This window comes from Saccostrea echinata, unplaced genomic scaffold, assembly GCF_033153115.1.
Source record: "Saccostrea echinata isolate AGI-Se365-2 ecotype Australia unplaced genomic scaffold, CSIRO_AGI_Sech_v1 ptg000054l, whole genome shotgun sequence".
Classification (NCBI taxonomy): domain Eukaryota; kingdom Metazoa; phylum Mollusca; class Bivalvia; order Ostreida; family Ostreidae; genus Saccostrea; species Saccostrea echinata.
In genome coordinates, this window is record NW_026889803.1 from 50,465,027 (window position 1) to 50,485,572 (window position 20,546).

General features: G+C 34.5%; 1 protein-coding gene across 1 annotated transcript; it reads left to right on the forward strand.

Annotated features, from left to right (window-relative positions):
- Window positions 1–44: 44 nt before the first annotated feature.
- LOC133205932 (dnaJ homolog subfamily C member 11-like) lies at window positions 45–20,212 on the forward strand. The gene is made up of 17 exons (XM_061341826.1): window positions 45–117; window positions 3,510–3,639; window positions 3,931–4,004; window positions 6,576–6,674; window positions 6,955–7,022; window positions 7,243–7,420; window positions 12,652–12,719; window positions 13,008–13,072; window positions 13,239–13,369; window positions 14,074–14,153; window positions 14,439–14,555; window positions 14,867–15,022; window positions 15,429–15,498; window positions 15,717–15,823; window positions 16,287–16,380; window positions 18,055–18,184; window positions 19,893–20,212. The coding sequence occupies exons 1-17, from the start codon at window positions 46–48 to the stop codon at window positions 19,937–19,939; spliced, it is 1,686 nt and encodes a 561-aa protein (XP_061197810.1). The 5' UTR covers window position 45; the 3' UTR covers window positions 19,940–20,212.
- Window positions 20,213–20,546: the final 334 nt, after the last annotated feature.

Genomic DNA, 20,546 nt, shown 5'->3' on the forward strand with positions numbered 1-20,546 from the left:
ATGATCGAATATGCTTAGTACAAGCTACTATTCTATTTAAAAAAAATGGCGGCTTCCATGGACGATGATGGGTTTCAAGCTGATGATCTCTATGTTTTACTTAATGTAGATAGAAAGGTGATTCTTTTTCTCAGTTTATTGAATCGGATTTATGCATAATTGAAATTATTTTCATTTATTTTCTATATATCCAGTTGGGTACTAATGATGACTTTGTATGTGACCGCATGACCTATCGTCTGTTCGAATTTTGAGTTGATTCAGTTGAGATTTTAATGCTTGCATTAAATTTTAGACTTTATATGATGTTTGAATGAATATAAAGCATTTGTATGTTTATTCTTCAATTCTTGTAAGATCTCTTATTTAATTTCTTCATTATGCAAGAGTAGAGTAAATTCGGGTTTAGGACAGCAAACTTGACTCTGACCATCTTCTTATCTGACTAGGGTAAACCAAGTTGACTGTGAGCACATCAAGCCAGGTAAGCCGATTGAGCTGGGTAAATTTGATAATCTCAGGTGGCTTTAACATGACGTCCTTGGAGATAGTAGTGTTGAAATTGGTTTATTTTAAGACATTAAGTTTTTTATTGAGGTATCTGTATATGTTACGTCGTGATAACCAATACTGGCTTTTATACGACGGGAGAGAGGCGCTGTCGATGTTATTGACAAATCTTGTCTAGGGCGATCTTGAAGGCCTTGACAGATTTTGCGCACACTGTGTCTTCATCAAGGTGGTTCCATATCATCACAGTGTCTATGAAAAATGAGTGTTATAAATGTATTGCTTTGTTTTAGTTGGTGTTACTTCAAAGCTTCTGGAGTTGTTTTTCACTTGTTTTGTTATGATGTTGTCTGAGATACAGTTTCCAAAGTTCCTTGATTTTATTATTATTTATTTTTGTTCGGAGGGTGTTATGAAATCAGAGAGAGGTAGTGCCGGTACCAACCCCTCAACCACCTTATATAGCAATACCAAGTGGAGACTTCTTCTTTTTACCAGTGTAGGGAGATCCAACTCGGTTGCCATCCTGTTTATGTAGCTGTCTTCCCTAGTTCGATAGTCCTGTTTGATGAATCTGATGGCTCTGCGTTGTATCGGTTTGAGTTTGTCTATATCTCCTTTTTGATATGAGTCCCAGACTGTGGCGCCATATTCCATAATTGATCTTACCATGGAGATATACGCTACTTTCCTGCAGTTCTCTGTGCAGTACTTTAAATTCCTGCGATGGAAGTCCAGTGTAGAATGCACTTTTTTGGTCATGTTATTTACATGTGTGGTCCACTTAAAATCTAATGAAATCTGAAGGCCAAGGTAGGGATTGTTCTGCACCTCTTCTAGTATGTGGTTATTTAGGGTGTAGTATTTGTGGTTCTTCTTTTGTATGCTCATTATATAGCATTTTTTGGCACTGAACCTCATTCCCCATCTGCCGGGCCATGTCTGGAGGCTGTCAAGGTCTTTTTGAAGCTTTATGGTGTCTTCGAAACTGTGTATTGTGCAGTATTAGAGGCAGTCATCAGCAAACAGACAGACTTGTGAGGTAACTGAGTCTGGAAGATCGTTTATATGGCAGAGGAATAGGAGTGGGCCAAGTATGCTGGTGAAATGAATATAATTGTAAAAATGAAGTCCTTTTCTGTGCTAGGTAATGTTTTATTATAGAAATACAGTACATGTGTATTTCCATTACTTTACATAAGCCAGGTTGTTTGATTCTAAGCACATAGCTGGGTTTACAAAATTCAGCTCAGCCGAATCATATGATCATCAGAATCAAGAATGCTATGCATTACAGTGCTTACAGGATTACGGATCAGTATATCTTGGGTGTGAAATTACAGGTAAATTCTACAGATATGTTGACAACCTGGGATATGTTGACGTCCACCCACGGTCCTGGCAGTATTTACTATATAAACGATTTGCAAAAGCTCGGATATGTTGACCATGGTAATGTCGACTACCTGGCTAATCTCAACGTATATTCACAGTCCCAAGAGCAAAATTTACCTGGTATATGTTGACATCGGGACAATTTTCTGCTCTACTAAAGTGTAAACCAAACTGTTTGTCAAATGGTTTCTCATCACGAGTCCGTGTACCTTGACATTGTAAGAAATTCACACCTTTCATACTCATGTTTTGACTTCACACTACTTAATTAATTCAATAGATACATCAATAGACTGTGTTTGCAGAAGAATCCTAAGCACCCTCGGCTGTCTATGAGACGTTATTTGCTTTTATTAATTGCTTAATGTTCAGCTTGGATATTATCATTGATAAATATACATGATTCTGCATAAATGTAGACGTTTATTTATTTCAAAACCTAACATAACTTTGATTTGAAAAAAAATAAATTGAATTACAATGAAAAACATACACATTGAGTTTAAAGGGGCTGGGACACAGATTTGAAGCTCATATTTTCTAAAATTTTCCAAATAATATTATGACTTATTGTGAACTTATAAAAATTCGTTGGGGCCAATTTTTGTGGATTGCTTAAATTTTACTGGTTCGTGGGGACATACATTCATGTATTTAATGATATCTATAGAAGGAAATATGACTTTGAACCCCATGCACATGTATATTAATTCATGTGGGATGTAAATTCATGGATGAAGGTTGCCCACAAATTCCACGAATATTGAGCCACCAGATTCTCTTTTGGAGAATTGTTGGAAACATGTATTAACAAAATGATAAATAGTTATTTCTAATGATTTCAATTTAATAATTCATTTGAGGGTTAGGGAACCATATCTTCTTTGATTGTCAGATTCTATCGCAGTCTTCTACTATCCATAGATGCCATTTTTCTTTGCAGGCAAATGCATGAACTATAATGCTAGTAGTATCTATAACTGACCACTCTTAGATTAATTTACATCTTTAATGAAGCTACAAAGTGGGTGGCACATGCAGTCCTTGGAACACTCTAGTTATAAATGAAATTTCTGTGAAATTCATTCAAAACACTCTTTTCACAGTTTTGATCTGATTTCAAGAAGGGGATATAAGTTGAGTACACTAGGATAGGTTATTCTGTATATTGTTTTTTTATTTTAATGAACTGTGTTGCCATGGTTACTAAAAATAGAAATAGAGGTTAGAGAGTTGTAATGACATTGAACCAATTTTCTAGATAAAAGGTCAAGGTCAAAAACCTCTCTTTGAAAAAACATGAATTTAAAAGCACATTTGCTCTTCCCTTGGCCCAGTTTGCCTCATACTGATGAGGGTAGAAGGTGTGCGGTGACCTTAAATCAATTTTCTAGATAAAATGTCAAGGTCAGAAAACCCGTTTGTGTAAAATCCTTGTCCAGAGCATATTTTCTCTCCTCTCGGCCCTACTCAAACTTACCCCATAAGTGCCCATCACTCAGTGGGGAGGAGGCCAATAATTTATACATTCTGGATGGTTGAAATAATATTTAGTTGGCATGGTTGGTTGAATTAATCATTAGCTAACATATTATAATTAACAGGCCACAAACCAAGAGATCAATAAGGCCTTTCGGCGGATGAGTAAAATATTTCATCCAGACAAACACTTGGATGCGGTAAAGAAAAAACAAGCAGAGATTTTCTTCAACAAAATCAAAAATGCTTATGAAAGTAAGTTTGTTGTGGATGTGTGCAGATACTGAGAAATATCAAAGACAAAGATAATATTTATTGAAATTACAAGTTTTATGTAAATTTCAGGAATGCATCAATGAAAATTGGACATTAGATCTGATAGTTTCATCAAAGTGATCTAAGTAACAAATCTCAAAATATTACTATATGAAGCATGAATTGTTATTAAGGAATATGTGTACTTTAAAGCACTCTACTGATGAGGATTTATCAGACAAGATTTTTCATTTAAGATATTTTGCTTGAAAAGGATTCTTTTATTTACAGTACTTAGTAACCCAAATAAGAGAGAAATCTACAATCGCTATGGAATGAAAGGACTGGAAGTAGAGGGACTAGAGGTAGGTTTTGATGAGGGAGGGTCATCTGTAGGAGGTAGGTATTGATGAGGGAGGGTCATCTATAGGAGGTAGATACTGATGAGGGAGGGTTATTTGTAGGAGGTAGGTATTGATGAGGGAGGGTCATCTGTAGGAGGGAGGGCTAAACATGAAACATAAATAATCTATAACCATCCCCTAACCATGATAAAATATATTCACTTTTTTTTTAATCCTTCATCTGCAGTACATTTTGAAGTAGATATTGACAATCATATTTTTCAGTTTCAGATTGATACTTTAATTAAGGGGGACCGACCCTCTGATAAGAGAGATAACTTTCCAAGGGAAGATTCCTAATATTACTCTTAGTTTACTTCACAAGAGTTTAAGAATTGAGACCTTTGAGTAATCGATTTGATCAAAACTGACATATGATGAAAACATTAATTTCTATTTCTTTTGCCTATACTATTTTTCATTTGAATCTAATGCTATAGCTCTTGGTAAAAATCAATGTGGGGAAGTTAAAAAAAAAATTTTGTGAAATTTTGAGCAGAGTGTCATTCCTTAACTGCAAAGGAAAACTTAACTTTTGACAGGTATATTTGCATTGAAATTCTGATTATAGCCCCAACTAATTGGACTTCAAATACTATCACAAAAGAGAGAAATTGTTTGCCATGAATTTTACCTTTGTGTCTCACTTGTCCCAAAGGATCAAGTGAGTTTGTCCATCATCTATCTACAGTAAAACTCAGTTATAACGAAGTCAGTAGGACCTGTGAAATTACTTCGCTATATCCGTATTTGTTATATCCGTATAAGGAATTCGTAAAATTTATATAGCTGGGGATCCAAGAAAACTTCGCTATATCTATGAATTCGAGTTTTGCTGTATTAACTTTTCACAATTTTAACTTGTTCTCTAGAACCACCTTACCAATTTCAACCAAACTTGCCACAAAGATCATTAGGTAAAGAGAATTCATTCTTTTTTTTAAATGGAGGACCATACCATTGTGAAAGGGAGATAATTAAGAAGATGCAAAAATAGGATGGGTGACATGAGAAGCTAAGCCAAAAAAAAAAAGAAATTTATGTGGAAGCTTTCAAATATATGTATAGTGTAGATTCAAGATTGTTCAAATTATAGCGCCTGAAGACAGGGTTGAGTCACAAATATGGGATCAAAAGTTTACATGCTTTTTATTTAGAAAAAATCTTTAAAAATCTTCTCAAGAACATTTGGCTAAGGTTACTTGTGGAAGCATTGTTGCCTATGATCGATCCTCTTCTTAATGCATACCAGTAATTGGTCCTCATTTCATGCTTTTTTTAACCAAGAAAACTAGATTTCTATCATATACAGGAGAAACACTTCCACTAAAACAATAAAATAGAGTATATTGTGTTATTGTACATATAAATGGTGAAATATGACTATAGACTAGACTTCGAAAGTTTGATGTGTACATGGTATTTCATCATGTTCATATATAAATCCTTTAAAGCTGATGAGATGGTAGCATATTGTGAAATTTTACACCAAGTATAATTTGGTGTCAACATGTATATCAAAAGAAACTTTGGTCAGCTTTTGAATCTGAATTTGTCACTTTCTTGTTTGTCCAACCTTGGCCAAGATTCTTGGCTTATTGCCCATATTCTTCATGATTGTCAGTAAGAAAGTACTCGTATATCAATTCTTCTAATTTTTAAACATGGCTGAAATCTTCATCTCATTGAAATTTATACTCACCAAAATATTATATGACTTAGATCCATCAATCTGTCTTAATAATGTAATTTTTACAAATTATCACTAGGACAAAGTCACCTGCAGAAATCCTAGCGGAATTAAATAGGTTGAAGTATGAGCAGTAATAATGTCATTTTTACAGATTATCACTAGGACAAAGTCACCTGCAGAAATCCTAGCAGAATTAAATAGGTTGAAGTATGAGCAGTAATAATGTCATTTTTACAGATTATCACTAGGACAAAGTCACCTGCAGAAATCCTAGCAGAATTAAATAGGTTGAAGTATGAGCAGTAATAATGTCATTTTTACAGAATATCACTAGGACAAAGTCACCTGCAGAAATCCTAGCAGAATTAGATAGGTTGAAGTATGTGCAGTAATAATGTCATTTTTACAGATTATCACTAGGACAAAGTCACCTGCAGAAATCCTAGCAGAATTAGATAGGTTGAAGTATGAGCAGTAATAATGTCATTTTTACAGACTATCACTAGGACAAAGTCACCTGCAGAAATCCTAGCAGAATTAGATAGGTTGAAGTATGAGCAGTAATAATGTCATTTTTACAGATTATCACTAGGACAAAGTCACCTGCAGAAATCCTAGCAGAATTAGATAGGTTGAAGTATGAGCAGTAATAATGTCATTTTTACAGATTATCACTAGGACAAAGTCACCTGCAGAAATCCTAGCAGAATTAGATAGGTTGAAGTATGAGCAGTAATAATGTCATTTTTACAGATTATCACTAGGACAAAGTCACCTGCAGAAATCCTAGCAGAATTAGATAGGTTGAAGTATGAGCAGTAATAATGTCATTTTTACAGATTATCACTAGGACAAAGTCACCTGCAGAAATCATAGCAGAATTAGATAGGTTGAAGTATGAACAGGAACAACGCAAGTTACAGAGAACTAATCCAGCGGTAACTTTTCTGTCTTTGCACAGCAATATTTGTTATATTTTAGAAAAAAATATAAATTACCTTCTAGTAGCATAATACTGACATTATCAAACACATATGCATGACTGTAAAGGTAATATTGTTATTCTAAGAAATTCAAGACTAATAAGTAATAAAGAAGAGAAATCAGGTAGTCTGACAGGCATTAATATACCATTTTTCATTTTTTTTCAATAACATTGAATTACATCAATGTTGTTTCAATAACATTGAATTATCTTTGCATCAACGGTTTTTGTAGGGTGAGGTAGAAGTTGGAATTAATGCCACCAATCTGTTTGAGGGTTATGCTGTTGACCCTGATTATGAGTAAGTGATAATATCTGTACACTCAGCTTATTCCTTGTATTTGAGACGTTGACTAGTTAAAGTCAATTTAGAAGATGGAATACTAATATCCAACAGTTGAAATACATGTAATACAAGGATTGATTGCTTTGCTTTTATTTATGTATTCATGTTTTGTAATAATTTAAAGTTATGAGTGCTTTGTATAATTATATGAACAGTATGATATTTATTTCCACAGAGATAGACTTAGTTACATAGAGATTTCAGAGTTCAACATCTCCCAGTCTGTAGATTATCCAATAACTCCAAAAGACACTGCCATAATCTCGGGGTCAGTCTCGTCCAGAAATGGAAATGGATCTGGAAGTTTGTTAGTGGGATACCGTCGACAGACCTCAGACAAAGGATGGCTACAGGTACTCTTACATTGCTAAATGGCTACAGTTACTCTCACATCGCTCAGTCTCTACAGGTACTCTCACATTGCTCAATCTCTACAGGAACTCTCACATTGCTCAATCTCTACAGGTACTCTCACATTGCCTAGTCTCTACAGGTACTCTCACATTGCTCAATTGCTACAGGTACTCTCACATTGCTCAGTCTCTACAGGTACTCTCACATTGCTTAATTGCTACAGGTACTCTCACATTGCTCAGTCTCTACAGGTACTCTCACATTGCTCAATTGCTACAGATACTCTCACATTGCTCAATTGCTACAGGTACTCACATTGCTCAATTGCTACAGGTACTCTCACATTGCTCAATCTCTACAGGTACTCTCACATTGCTCAATTGCTACAGGTACTCTCACATTGCTCAGTCTCTACAGGTACTCTCACATTGCTCAATTGCTACAGGTACTCTCACATTGCTCAATTGCTACAGGTACTCTCACATTGCTCAATTGCTACAGGTACTCTCACATTGCTTAATTGCTACAGGTACTCTCACATTGCTCAGTCTCTACAGGTACTCTCATATTGCTCAATTGCTACAGGTACTCTTACATTGCTCAGTCTCTACAGGTACTCTCATATTGCTCAATTGCTACAGGTACTGTCACATTGCTCAATTGCTACAGGTACTGTCACATTGCTCAATTGCTACAGGTACTCTCACAGTGCTCAATTGCTACAGGTACTCTCACATTGCTCAATCTCTACAGGTACTCTCACATTGCTCAGTCTCTACAGGTACTCTCACATTGCTCAATCTCTACAGGTACTCTCACATTGCTCAGTCTCTACAGGTACTCTCACATTGCTCAGTCTCTACAGGTACTCTCATATTGCTCAATTGCTACAGGTACTCTCACATTGCTCATTCTCTACAGGTACTCTCACATTGCCTAGTCTCTACAGGTACTCTCACATTGCTCATTCTCTACAGGTACTCTCACATTGCTCATTCTCTACAGGTACTCTCACATTGCCTAGTCTCTACAGGCACTCTCATATTGCTCAATTGCTACAGGTACTCTCACATTGCTCAATCTCTACAGGTACTCTCACATTGCCTAGTCTCTACAGGTACTCTCACATTGCTCAATTGCTACAGGTAGTGATGTACCGATTAATTGATTAAATCGATTATCTAATTGAAATGGTCCCCGATTATAGATAATCGATTACAATTTTGATAATCGATTACTCAAAATATTAGTTAAAAAGCAAATTATTTCTTTGATTTTTTATTCATTCTTCTTTGAATTTGACTAAATCCTAAATAATAATCTAATAAATGCACCCAATGATACAAAATATTTCAAAAATGTGTTCCAGAAATCACTCCAGAATTTCTAACCAATTTATTCTTCATTCAAAAATGAACAAATTTAATATTTGAAATTGATCGATTTTTAATTGATTATAGTGCATCCGATTATTCCTATAATCGATTATGAAAAAGATCCCGATTTCCCATCACTAGCTACAGGTACTCTCACATTGCTCAGTCTCTACAGGTACTCTCGCATTGCTCAGTCTCTACAGGTACTCTAACATTTCTCAAATTCTACAGGTACTCTCACATTGGTCAGTCTCTACAGGTACTCTCACATTGCATACTTGCTACAATTACTCTCACATTGCTTAGTCTCTACAGGTACTGTGTCATTGCTCATGCTCTACAGGTACTGTCACATTGCTCAATCTCTACAGGTACTGTCACATTGCTCAATCTCTACAAGTACTCACACATTGCTCAATCTCTGCAGGTACTCTCACATTGCTTAATTGCTACAGGTACTCTCACATTGCTCAATCTCTACAGGTACTGTCACATTGCTCAATCTCTGCAGGTACTCACACATTGCTCAATCTCTGAAGGTACTCTCACATTGCTTAATTGCTACAGGTACTCTCACATTGCTTAATTGCTACAGGTACTGTCACATTGCTCAGTCTCTACAGGTATCTCACATTGCCCAATTGCTACAGGTACTCTTACATTGCACAGTCTCTACAGGTACTCTCATATTGCTTAATTGCTTCAGGTACTTTCACATTGCTCAGTCTCTACAGGTACTCTCGCATTGCTCAGTCTCTACAGGTACTCTAACATTTCTCAAATTCTACAGGTACTCTCACATTGGTCAGTCTCTACAGGTACTCTCACATTGCATAATTGCTACAATTACTCTCACATTGCTTAGTCTCTACAGGTACTGTGTCATTGCTCATGCTCTACAGGTACTGTCACATTGCTCAATCTCTACAGGTACTGTCACATTGCTCAATCTCTACAAGTACTCACACATTGCTCAATCTCTGCAGGTACTCTCACATTGCTTAATTGCTACAGGTACTCTCACATTGCTCAATCTCTACAGGTACTGTCACATTGCTCAATCTCTACAGGTACTCACACATTGCTCAATCTCTGCAGGTACTCTCACATTGCTTAATTGCTACAGGTACTCTCACATTGCTCAGTCTCTACAGGTATCTCACATTGCCCAATTGCTACAGGTACTCTTACATTGCACAGTCTCTACAGGTACTCTCATATTGCTCAATTGCTTCAGGTACTCTCACATTGCTCAGTCTCTACAGGTACTCTCACATTGCCCAATTGCTACAGGTACTCTCACATTGCACAGTCTCTACAGGTACTATCACATTGCTCAATCTCTACAGGTACTCGCACATTGCTCATTCTCTACAGGTACTCACACATTGCTCATTCTCTACAGGTACTCGCACATTGCTCATTCTCTACAGGTACTCACTCATTGCTCAATCTCTACAGGTACTCTCACATTGCACAGTCTCTACAGGTACTCACACATTGCTCAATCTCTACAGGTACTCTCACATTGCTTAATTGCTACAGGTACTCTCACATTGCTCAATCTCTACAGGTACTCACACATTGCTCATTCTCTACAGGTACTCGCACATTGCTCATTCTCTACAGGTACTCGCACATTGCTCAATCTCTACAAGTTCTCTCACATTGCACAGTCTCTACAGGTACTCTCACATTGCTTGGTCTCTACAGGTACTCACACATTGCTCATTCGCTACAGGTACTCTCACATTGCTCAATCCTTTAACCCTTCTTCTTTGTTAGTCTAATTAGGAGGTATCATTCAGTTCTCTAGTTTAACTTCTGTAGATCACGAAATTTTTGTGTCAGGGCTATTCCAGGAAAAAATGTATGGGAGGGTTGGACGGCACTTCATATATTTTTTTATGGGTAGTGGGGATGGAGCAATTATATTTGCATGGGTGGTTGTGCTCATCCGATATATTTTTAGATGGGTGATTGTATTTACCCTCTCAAATAATCAACTGCAAAGTACTTCTGTCCTTTTCATTTTGTATAAATCAGTAATTTTTTAAATCATTTTTTTTATCAAACACTCCGTAAAGCGTGTTTACATTGAAAGTGAAAGTAGAATCGAACAAATCGGAAACAAGGGCAGATAACTATAAAAGCATGTGTTACGGTGACTGCAATGACAGTGTAGGATTTGGACACGGATTCGTTGTGCTTTGGACTCTGTGCTTCAGTTTTTTTTTCGCAAATTTAATCAAACTTGATTAAACTGGTAAATTAAATGATATTAGAACAATCAGAAAGATCGTTTTATATTAAACTGAAAGTAGAAAAAAACGTATCTGATAGAGCATGGGTATGGAGTTTGCTAGTTAGAATAATCTAACTGTGTCTCGGGACAAGCCCTCACCACAGTTAGAATACGTCCCATATACTTGCAATGTAGCAAATCGGAGTGGATCCACTCCGAAATGATTCTGAAGAATACAAAATGAGTTGCACTGAAAATAACTACCAAATTAATCATAACAAACCTTTTTGAGATTGTATATGCCTTTTAACCTAAAAATTAATCCATATATATACGAAAATTCAACTCATTTTCTCAACGTTTTTTCCTCGCTTCAAATTTAACGCCATGTTGACATTCGGAACTCTCTGGATTCTTCATAGAAAATGCACAGAGTTCGAGTTATCGCCCGTGTTTATTTTGCTACATTGCGAATACACGGAACGAATTCTATCGTTAAACCGGGTCCGTAGGACAATATCATTTTAACGATAGAACGTTCTATCTAGGAGTTTGCAAGTCAAATATTTTATTTATACCACATACAGAGTAAAAGCAAGATGAGATATGAGTTTGAAAACAAAATATTACGCCAGTTACATACTAGTCCTTAACCTGTTAAGTTTTAACTTGTCAAACTTGTATGTTCAATGTACACAAGGTCTAAGTTGCTATAGGTGAGATTTAGACTTAACATTTTTAATCAAAGTTTTCACTAAATACATGTACACATGCTTATTTTTTTTTTCAATATAAGACAATACCCTACATAATTTTAGTGTGTTCAACCCCCCCCCCCCACCCCCCCCCCCCCAAAATCATTTTGTTAATTGTTATGAACAAGGTGAAAAACAACTTTTTAGGATAAGCTATAATTCACAATATATATTTTAATTAATTGTAGGAATGTCATGTCTAGTATATTAGTTTAACTTGAATTTTACAGATCTATTACAATGTCGTGTCAATATTAAAGGCTTTCAGTGGCGTGTATCATAAACCTAAAGGAAAACTATTTATTTAAGCTGTAGCATAAAAGACACAAAGCTTTTATTTTAAATTTAGATGGGTGGTTGTATCAAAAGCATTTTTAATTTAATGGGGGGTAGGGGAGAAGGTAATTAAAAATGTATGGGTAGTGGGGTAAAAATAAAAGTGCCTTCCAACCCCCCAACCCCCCCCCCCCCCCCCCCCCACATTTTTTCCTGGAATAGCCCTCACCTTATTTTTGGGAGTTAGTTATGTGGTATTTATACATGGTACTTAGGAAAAATAACATGAATGTAGGTTATTGTTGTACATGTATATACCTGTAATTTTAAAAAATACAAATGAAGTTTTCAAGAACAAACAAGCTAGAATAATTACACAAATGTTGTGTTTTTGCCAATAAAATGTCATTTACAGTATGTATTGTACATACAAAATGGCATTTTTAAGAAATAAGACCTTTTTGTACATTGCTGTATGTAGTGAATTGAAGTTTTTGACTTGAATTGTAATATATATTTACATGTATATACATGTGCATACTTGTTTAATTAAATAAACTGCGATGTTTTACTCCTAGGGACAGACTACATTTGGTCGATCAGTGCCATTGGAACTGCATGCCTACAGACAGCTAACCAGGAGATGGTACATCTTTTTTTCTTTTTTTTTTTAAAAAAACCCCAAAAAGAAGTCATAGTTCAAGTCCATTTATTCAAATTATTTAAAAATTGCAAACTGTATGTCAGACACAGTGAACTACAAACCTGTGTATTAAATATTACAGGTACCTACATTTGTAAAAGCAGTAATAAGTTATTTTTTGTGATTCTTTCAAATTCTTTAGAATTTGTCATCTGTAATTTGAGAATATTCATTGTATAAAATTAAAAATTTGATAAAATTTCAAAAGTTGAAATAACTGACATTTTTCAGTTACTGTAAAGGTGCCATTGGCTTTGGTTTGCACAACAATAGGATGCAGTTAGGTCTGTCCTTCTGTAAGTTCTATCTTTACTGTTGCATCTTATAACTGGTTGTTTTCCTTCATCATCCTTTTGAAACCATGTAAGACTTATTAAAAACAATCAAGCTTCCTATACAAGGAATTGATTGAATTTTTCAGATACATCTATATTTTATAAATAATGTCTTTACTGTTCACAGTGATATCCTGCCAGTTAGATCGTCACATTCAGGGGGAAATGGCTCTGAGTGTTGTCAATAGATCCAGATCAAATTTGAGCACCACTTTACGTATAGATAAGGAACCACACAGAGCATCATTTACAGTACAAGTAAGCTTTAACAAAGAACTTCACTGAACCCAAAAATGACCATCTTTTTAAGGTCACAAAGTTATCCAGTTGACTTTCAGTTATTCATTTTTCCTCTCATTGTGCTTCATGTGTACTAATACAAACTGTAAATGTACATAAATTCAAAATTAAGCCCAATTGAGAACTGATTTGCACAATTATTAAATTGTACACAAGTCTGTAGATGGCTCATTTTAGCTCTACTGGACAGAGCCAGAAGAGCTTATGTTGTATACATAGTAAGGTGTCCATCGTCAGTCCATATGTCTGTTTAGCTGTCCAGCTGTAAACAATTTTTCAAATGCTACTCCTTCTACAGTTTTGATCTGATTTCAATATCACTTGACACACAAGTGGACTACTCTAAGATACGTAATAAATTCTGTATATCAGTTTTTGACTTTGATGATTGATGTTGCCATGGTTACCAAAAACAGAAATTTCTGTAGAATTCTTTTAAAATGCTAGTCCTCCTACAGTTTTAGTCTGATTGCAATAAATATTGCCACAAAAAGAGATGATTCAAGGATCATTATTCTATTTAGCTTCAAGTTCAAGTGCTACTTTTCTCTTCCTTTGTTATAAGTACAAACCAGTAGGGCTACGGTCTCGTCAGAAACTTCTGGTTGGAGTTTGTTAACTGCATACAGCTAATCTTCACAATTTTATTTTCTTGTGGACAGGTAGGCTTTTCTAATTTTGCCAGAGCCATATATGTCAGAAACTTTCAGGACCATGACTGCAGGATGAGATTATCATTGACGTAAGTTAAAATGAATATACACTACAAATTAATGTAGATCAATGTGAAAGTAAATGTATGGTCAGTGTTTGTTTTTCTGCATCTGGTATCAAATCATTGAAAGTACATGTACTTTACGTATTCTGTACTTGCAACTGTTTAAAAATTAGTTAAACTTTTTACTTTGATTTCAGTATACAATGAAGATATAAAATGATGTTTTAAAGTACACATACATATGTACATCTATTGTTACAGTCCAAGAATTAATTTGAGTTGATGTTTTGAATGTTTTCACTTTTTCAGAGGTGGGACCGTAGGATGGTATTTTGCATATGGTGTGCAAAAGAAAATTACAGAATTTAGCACAATACATGCTAAGATGATAATTGGAAATAATGGTGGGGTCCGACTACAATTAAGGTAGCTACCTGTACTTAGTGTTCATTGAATATCCAGAATTTAGATTTACTTTTATAGAGAATGATTTTCCCTCTTTCTCAAAAATTGCTGTCATTATTTAACTCCCTTATTACATTCAGTTGCAATGTAGTCTCACCATATTATGTAGTAAATACCAACTGTGACAATGAGTTCAAACTGCAGAGGAAAATTTATAGTACATGCTTTTAAATGCATATCTGTCTTATAAGATTTTAATCAATATTTAAATGTTCTATTTTTCTTTCCAGGAGTTAGGAAATAATTCTTGAATCTGTTTGCTATTTTATCAGGCTACATCGTGGACAACAGTCATATGTTTTCCCAATTTTACTGTCAGAGCAGCTGCTACCTACATCAATATTCTATGGAACATTTATCCCTACCTTGGCTTATTTTGCTGTAAAGAAGTTAATTATTGATCCTTTTATCAAACAGAAAGAATCTGAGTAAGTGTCTATACTTCAAGATGAACTGCAGATCCTCTTAATGTGCATTGTGTGATATCACACGAGAGTTTTTTTTTTACCAAACACAAAATTTTATATCATATTAAAAAGGTGAAAAAGAAAAAAATTGACACCCAGTGGAATAGGTGGAACCAATTATTTTTGTAATCTCTCTCTCTCTCTCTCTCCTGTAATTCTATACATGCATAATTCTGTTAGAAAATAATAATGATGGATTGCTTGTATTGAATTGTGTTTGAAAAATGAAATAATTTAAAAGTTAAAAAAAACATTGTTAAGACCAGTAATTCTCCAATTTTTAAAACTTAAGGCACAAACTTCTGTAGATTCAATGATAGATATAAATCTACAATTGTTTTACAATTTGTTATAAATTATGTTACAGAGAACTTAAAAAGAAACAAGAGGAGCAGTCTGAGGAATTACTACAGAAAAAGAAAGATGCAGAAGTAGCTGTAAGTTCTCCTATAAACATGTAGGCAGTAACATTTATAAAAACCTCTTCAAAGCGTTTTTTATTCTGAAGCAGTATTTACTGAATTTTTTTATAGTAATTAAGAATTTGCTACATGTACAGCATATTGAATTTAGTTTTCAGAATTTTAACCTGTCACTTTGTACATGATGTTATGATATAGACATGAATAAAGTTAAGGAGTTGATGATATTAAAGGTGGAGTTGATGGAACAGACAGTAGAGAGAAGTTTGGAGTACGAGACTCGGAGAAATGGATTGATTATTCTAAAGGCTCTGTATGGTCAACTTACAACAGAAGATGGGTTTGCATTTAATTGAATATTGCAGCCAACCATGGCTTTGCTTTCTCTACCTTCTCATATTATTATACTGAACTGTCTTCCAGCCACTGTTGAGAATTGACAACACCAATTTTAACCTTTCATAAATTTATTAAGCAATCATATCACTGTAGTACAATACACAAAATGTTGGATGGAAATGGCCACAAATTTTGTAGGAGTCAAGGGAGACAACTAGGATACCATAAACAAACGGGCAAACTAGTGGCCTCGCTTAGATGCGAGTGCCATGGAACCCCATGCCTGACATGCATGGTGGCTCATTTATTTGTAACACCATATCAACTATAGATTTAAAAGACAAATTGATTTTTAAAGGGAATGATATAGTCAAAATTCCTTCATTCACATGAACATAGTATATTAACATGTATAACATATACAATTTAAATGAAACATAGTGATATTGATGTTCCTTTTACAGAGAATTAGCAGAATCTAATTGTATAGATGTTAAAGTCCCACTACAAGCACTTGTAGTAGAATCCCAGCTTATCATCTTAGACTCCAGTACTAAGGTAGGTGACCAATTATTAGTGATAAATGCTCATACATGTAGCTTCCCTCTTCAGTGTACTTCTACTAAATTTTTTGGTGTAAAATATTTTTGAAAAAAGGTTACTGGGGAGATGGAATACTGAAACCCCAATGTACTGTACATGTCACTCCCACCTCAGTTACACATGTATGTCACTCCCACCTAAGTTAAGCATGAATGTCACTCCCACCTCAGTTAAGCATGAATGTCACTCCCACTTCAGATACACATGTATGTCACTCCCACCTCAGTTACACATGTATGTCACTCCCACCTCAGTTACACATGTATCTCACTCCCACCTCAGTTAAGCATGCATGTCACTCCCACCTCAGTTAAGCATGAATGTCACTCCCACCTCAGTTAAGCATGAATGTCACTCCCACCTCAGTTACACATGAATGTCACTTCCACCTCAGTTAAGCATGAAAGTCACTCCCACCTCAGTTACACATGAATGTCACTCCCACCTCAGTTATACATGTACCGTAATTTTTGGACGATAGGTCAATACTTTTTTTCTCAGAACCCTTGGGGTTGCCCTGTTTAACAAATCGACCATTCTAAGGCTCAAGTTTACGAAAAATGCACCAAAATCATTAAATTTACGTCGGTTTTAAAGCAAGTTTCTGCCATTTTCGTAACTTTTTAAATTATTTTACCGAGAAAAAATAATAAACAATAAAGTATTAAAGATATATTTCATTGATGTCTTACAAATTAAGTTCCATTAAATATCCGTCGATGTACAAAACAAAACTCAATCACCTCGTAAATATGTTTCATCAAAGTAGTACAAAGTATATTTAACAACATGTTTTTTGCGTTCATCTTGTGAAGTAAGAAGTTGCAATTGTTCACTAAAAATAAAACCGCAACCGTATTGACATTTAAAATACGAAAAAATTTTCACAATTGCAATTGGGAAAATAATCGTCATCTTTTTACGATTAATTTAAATAGTCTACTTAAATATGTTTCATTGTCTGATGACAAAAATATGATTTTAAGTGATATTATGAAGTTGACCTAGAAATCAAAACAAAATACTTTTTTTTTAAACAATAAAGTCATACATGTATGTCACTCCCACCTCAGTTACATGTATGTCACTCTCACTTCAGTTATACATGTATGTCACTCCCACCTCAGTTATACATGTATGTCACTCTCACTTCAGTTATACATGTATGTCACTCCCACCTCAGTATTGGGCCTTTGAAGAAAGATAAGAAAAGAGAATTTAGGTTTCTTTAGATGCATGACATATGAATTGATCTTCCTATGTATGAACATAAAAAATGAAGAAAAAAAAACCCAAGTCCATCCAAAGCAATATTTCATAATTTGGTTTGTTTTGAGTGTTTAAAGGGCAGTGTTAGTCTTTGGAGGATATACTTATTGGAATGGGAAAAAAAAAGGAATTTACTTTATTAAAAATTTTTCATCATTTTCGATTATTTTCAATGATTGACAAGTGAAAAGCAAATTGGAATATGAAATCTGCATGTTCTAGGCACAGTCTTGATGAGATGAAATATTTTATCAAATTTCTTTCGCTGTGAATGTTAAAATTTTTAGAATGTACTAGAAATTGTTGGACTGTGTGGTAAAGAACAGGTAAACTGCTATATTCTGTTGTTTTATTTTACAGAGTGAACTTCCAGGTTTTTATGATCCATGTCCTGATCAGGAGAAGAGTCTATATATTCGCTATAACTTTAGAAACCGACCTCATCAGGTGACTGTAACGGACAAAGAACCTATCAGATTGCCACTGCAAAGTAAGAATTGTTCTAGTGCAGGGTTTCAAATTGAAAAAGTAATTACTGGGTATAGGCCACATGACATTTTTACCAGAATAGTGATATGCCATTTTGTCCTAAAAGTATTGATATTGTAGGCCAAATATTTTTTGACAATATTCATTTCATCTTTCAATAATTTTATGAGGTCAGGTGAAAGCAAAACAAATTAAGAAAAGGAATTATGAAGCAAGTGTAACAGTGAAACATGTCTTCATTTAAAGTAAATTTTTCTTTAAGTTTTTAATGTTTTGCGAATTTTCATCACTGTCATACCAAAGCCACGAATATTTGTATATGCTAATTAGTCATAAACTCTGCAATCTTAACGTCTTTTTTTGTTTGATTGCTTCTGTTTTCTGACTCTGTAGTTTCTTACCAGTACGAGTTGTTTTTAAATTAGAGCCCCCCCCCCCCCTCCCCCTCAAAGTTTCTTCTTTGGTGTTGCATTTTGCTTGTCTAATACTCTGTGTTAATATTGATTGGTAAAGCATATCAGCATGATGAAATTAAATGAAGCAATCTGGAAAACAAGATTTAATATGCGACTTTCATTGGCTAATGAAATCTGCAGTTGCAGAAAGTAGTAAAGTAGTAAAAGGGACTCTATTGGATATAAATCAGAAAAAATATGACCGGTCTTTACTTATAGAATTTAATCAGCCATTATGTTTGTTCAATGTTAGATCTACAGGCTATTAGGGCTGTTCAATTTAAGTTTCTTCAGCCATTTTGAATTTTTATTGTCAAATGGACGATGGCTGTTGGCAATCTGAAATCCAGTAGTGTGTCATGTTTCAGAGGCCTGAGAAGTCAGGTTAAAATTCTGAGCAAACTGCTGCAGTGCATAATGGATGTGCAGCATGGATGACATGCTAGAATCATGCTTTTGATGCTGCAGTTAACCTGTTTTTTTTTCTGGATGAGTTGCTAGATTTTTTAAGCAGGTCCATTTTCAAGTAATTTTAGGCCCTACCTGGACAAAGTTACATAGATAATGCATCAAAGGCTGAATAATATCTGGAATGCTCTTGATGCTAAATCTTTACGTAAGAGTATGCAGTTTTGAGAGCAGATCAATTTACTGTAGATCACCAAATTTTCATGACACTTTATTTTCATGAGATAAGTATTTGGAATTTATAAGCAAGACAAAATTTTTACAAATTCTGGGTATTGTATATAATCTATACTAATGAAAATATATGCGAGAATGGAATTTTAGTGAGCAGACTGTCTCATGTAATTACATGAAAATAAAATTGTCGGGAATAAAAAGTGATTTACAGTAGATTATTGAACATTTATATGGTATTTTTGGTGTGAGCAATAATATGCTGATAACTTTGGTATATTTTCCTCTGAGAATAAGTTCTAAAGGACTGGATAATTTTAAAATATTAATTACTATTTAGCAGTGACAATTCCTCAATGCAAGTTTTTTTTAACCTGTAATGTATTTATTATAATTTCAGAGCTTCTTATTCTGGGATCATTATTCCAAACATTTCTTATTCTAAATTACCGCACTTAATTTGATTCAAAATTTCGTATTTCTTACAATAGCAGTTTTAGTCTTTAAATGTTTTCCAGGTACTCTTTCTTCCCATATTTCTCAAGAGTTTTGTAAGTAATATACTACTGATACTCTCAGGTTCAGATATAATGAAAATTAATTGTGTTTCAGGGCATGTAATGCTGGATGAAACAGAAGAATCATTTGTTCATCTATGACACAGACTGGGATATAGATACTGAAGATTTATCTGTGGTACAGTTTAGGAACAATGTGTTTATCTATGGCTTGATGGACAGAGTCCAAAAAAAAATTGTTTCTCAATCACACAGCTATTGAAAAAATTCATGTCATATGAGACATTGTTTGTGAGAGCAGTGACTTTGATATTCTTTTAGAAACATCATTTGTGTAATAATTGAAACAAACATCTTATAAGATGTGAGGAATTTAATGTTGACATTATTTGATTATTCAATAAGCAATCATACAGACTTGTGAATGGTATATCAATGGCATAATTAAGTTGGATTCATACATATGTTATACAGTGTTAAGAATACTAATTTTCAAGTCAGTTTCTGAAACCTGTTCATAATAGGACAAAGAATACAGTTATTACAGGAGTTACATCTGCGTAGGTATTGTGCAGTTTTATTTAGTTTCTCGTAAGTACTGTGATGTTCTACAAGTAATGACATAATGTGTGCAGTTATATATGTTTTGTTGACAATAAATATGTTTTACTATTTTATTTGTTTGATAACATGAAAGTGCATGATGTACATGTAAGTGCAAGTCCACAACATTCTTATAAATAGACTA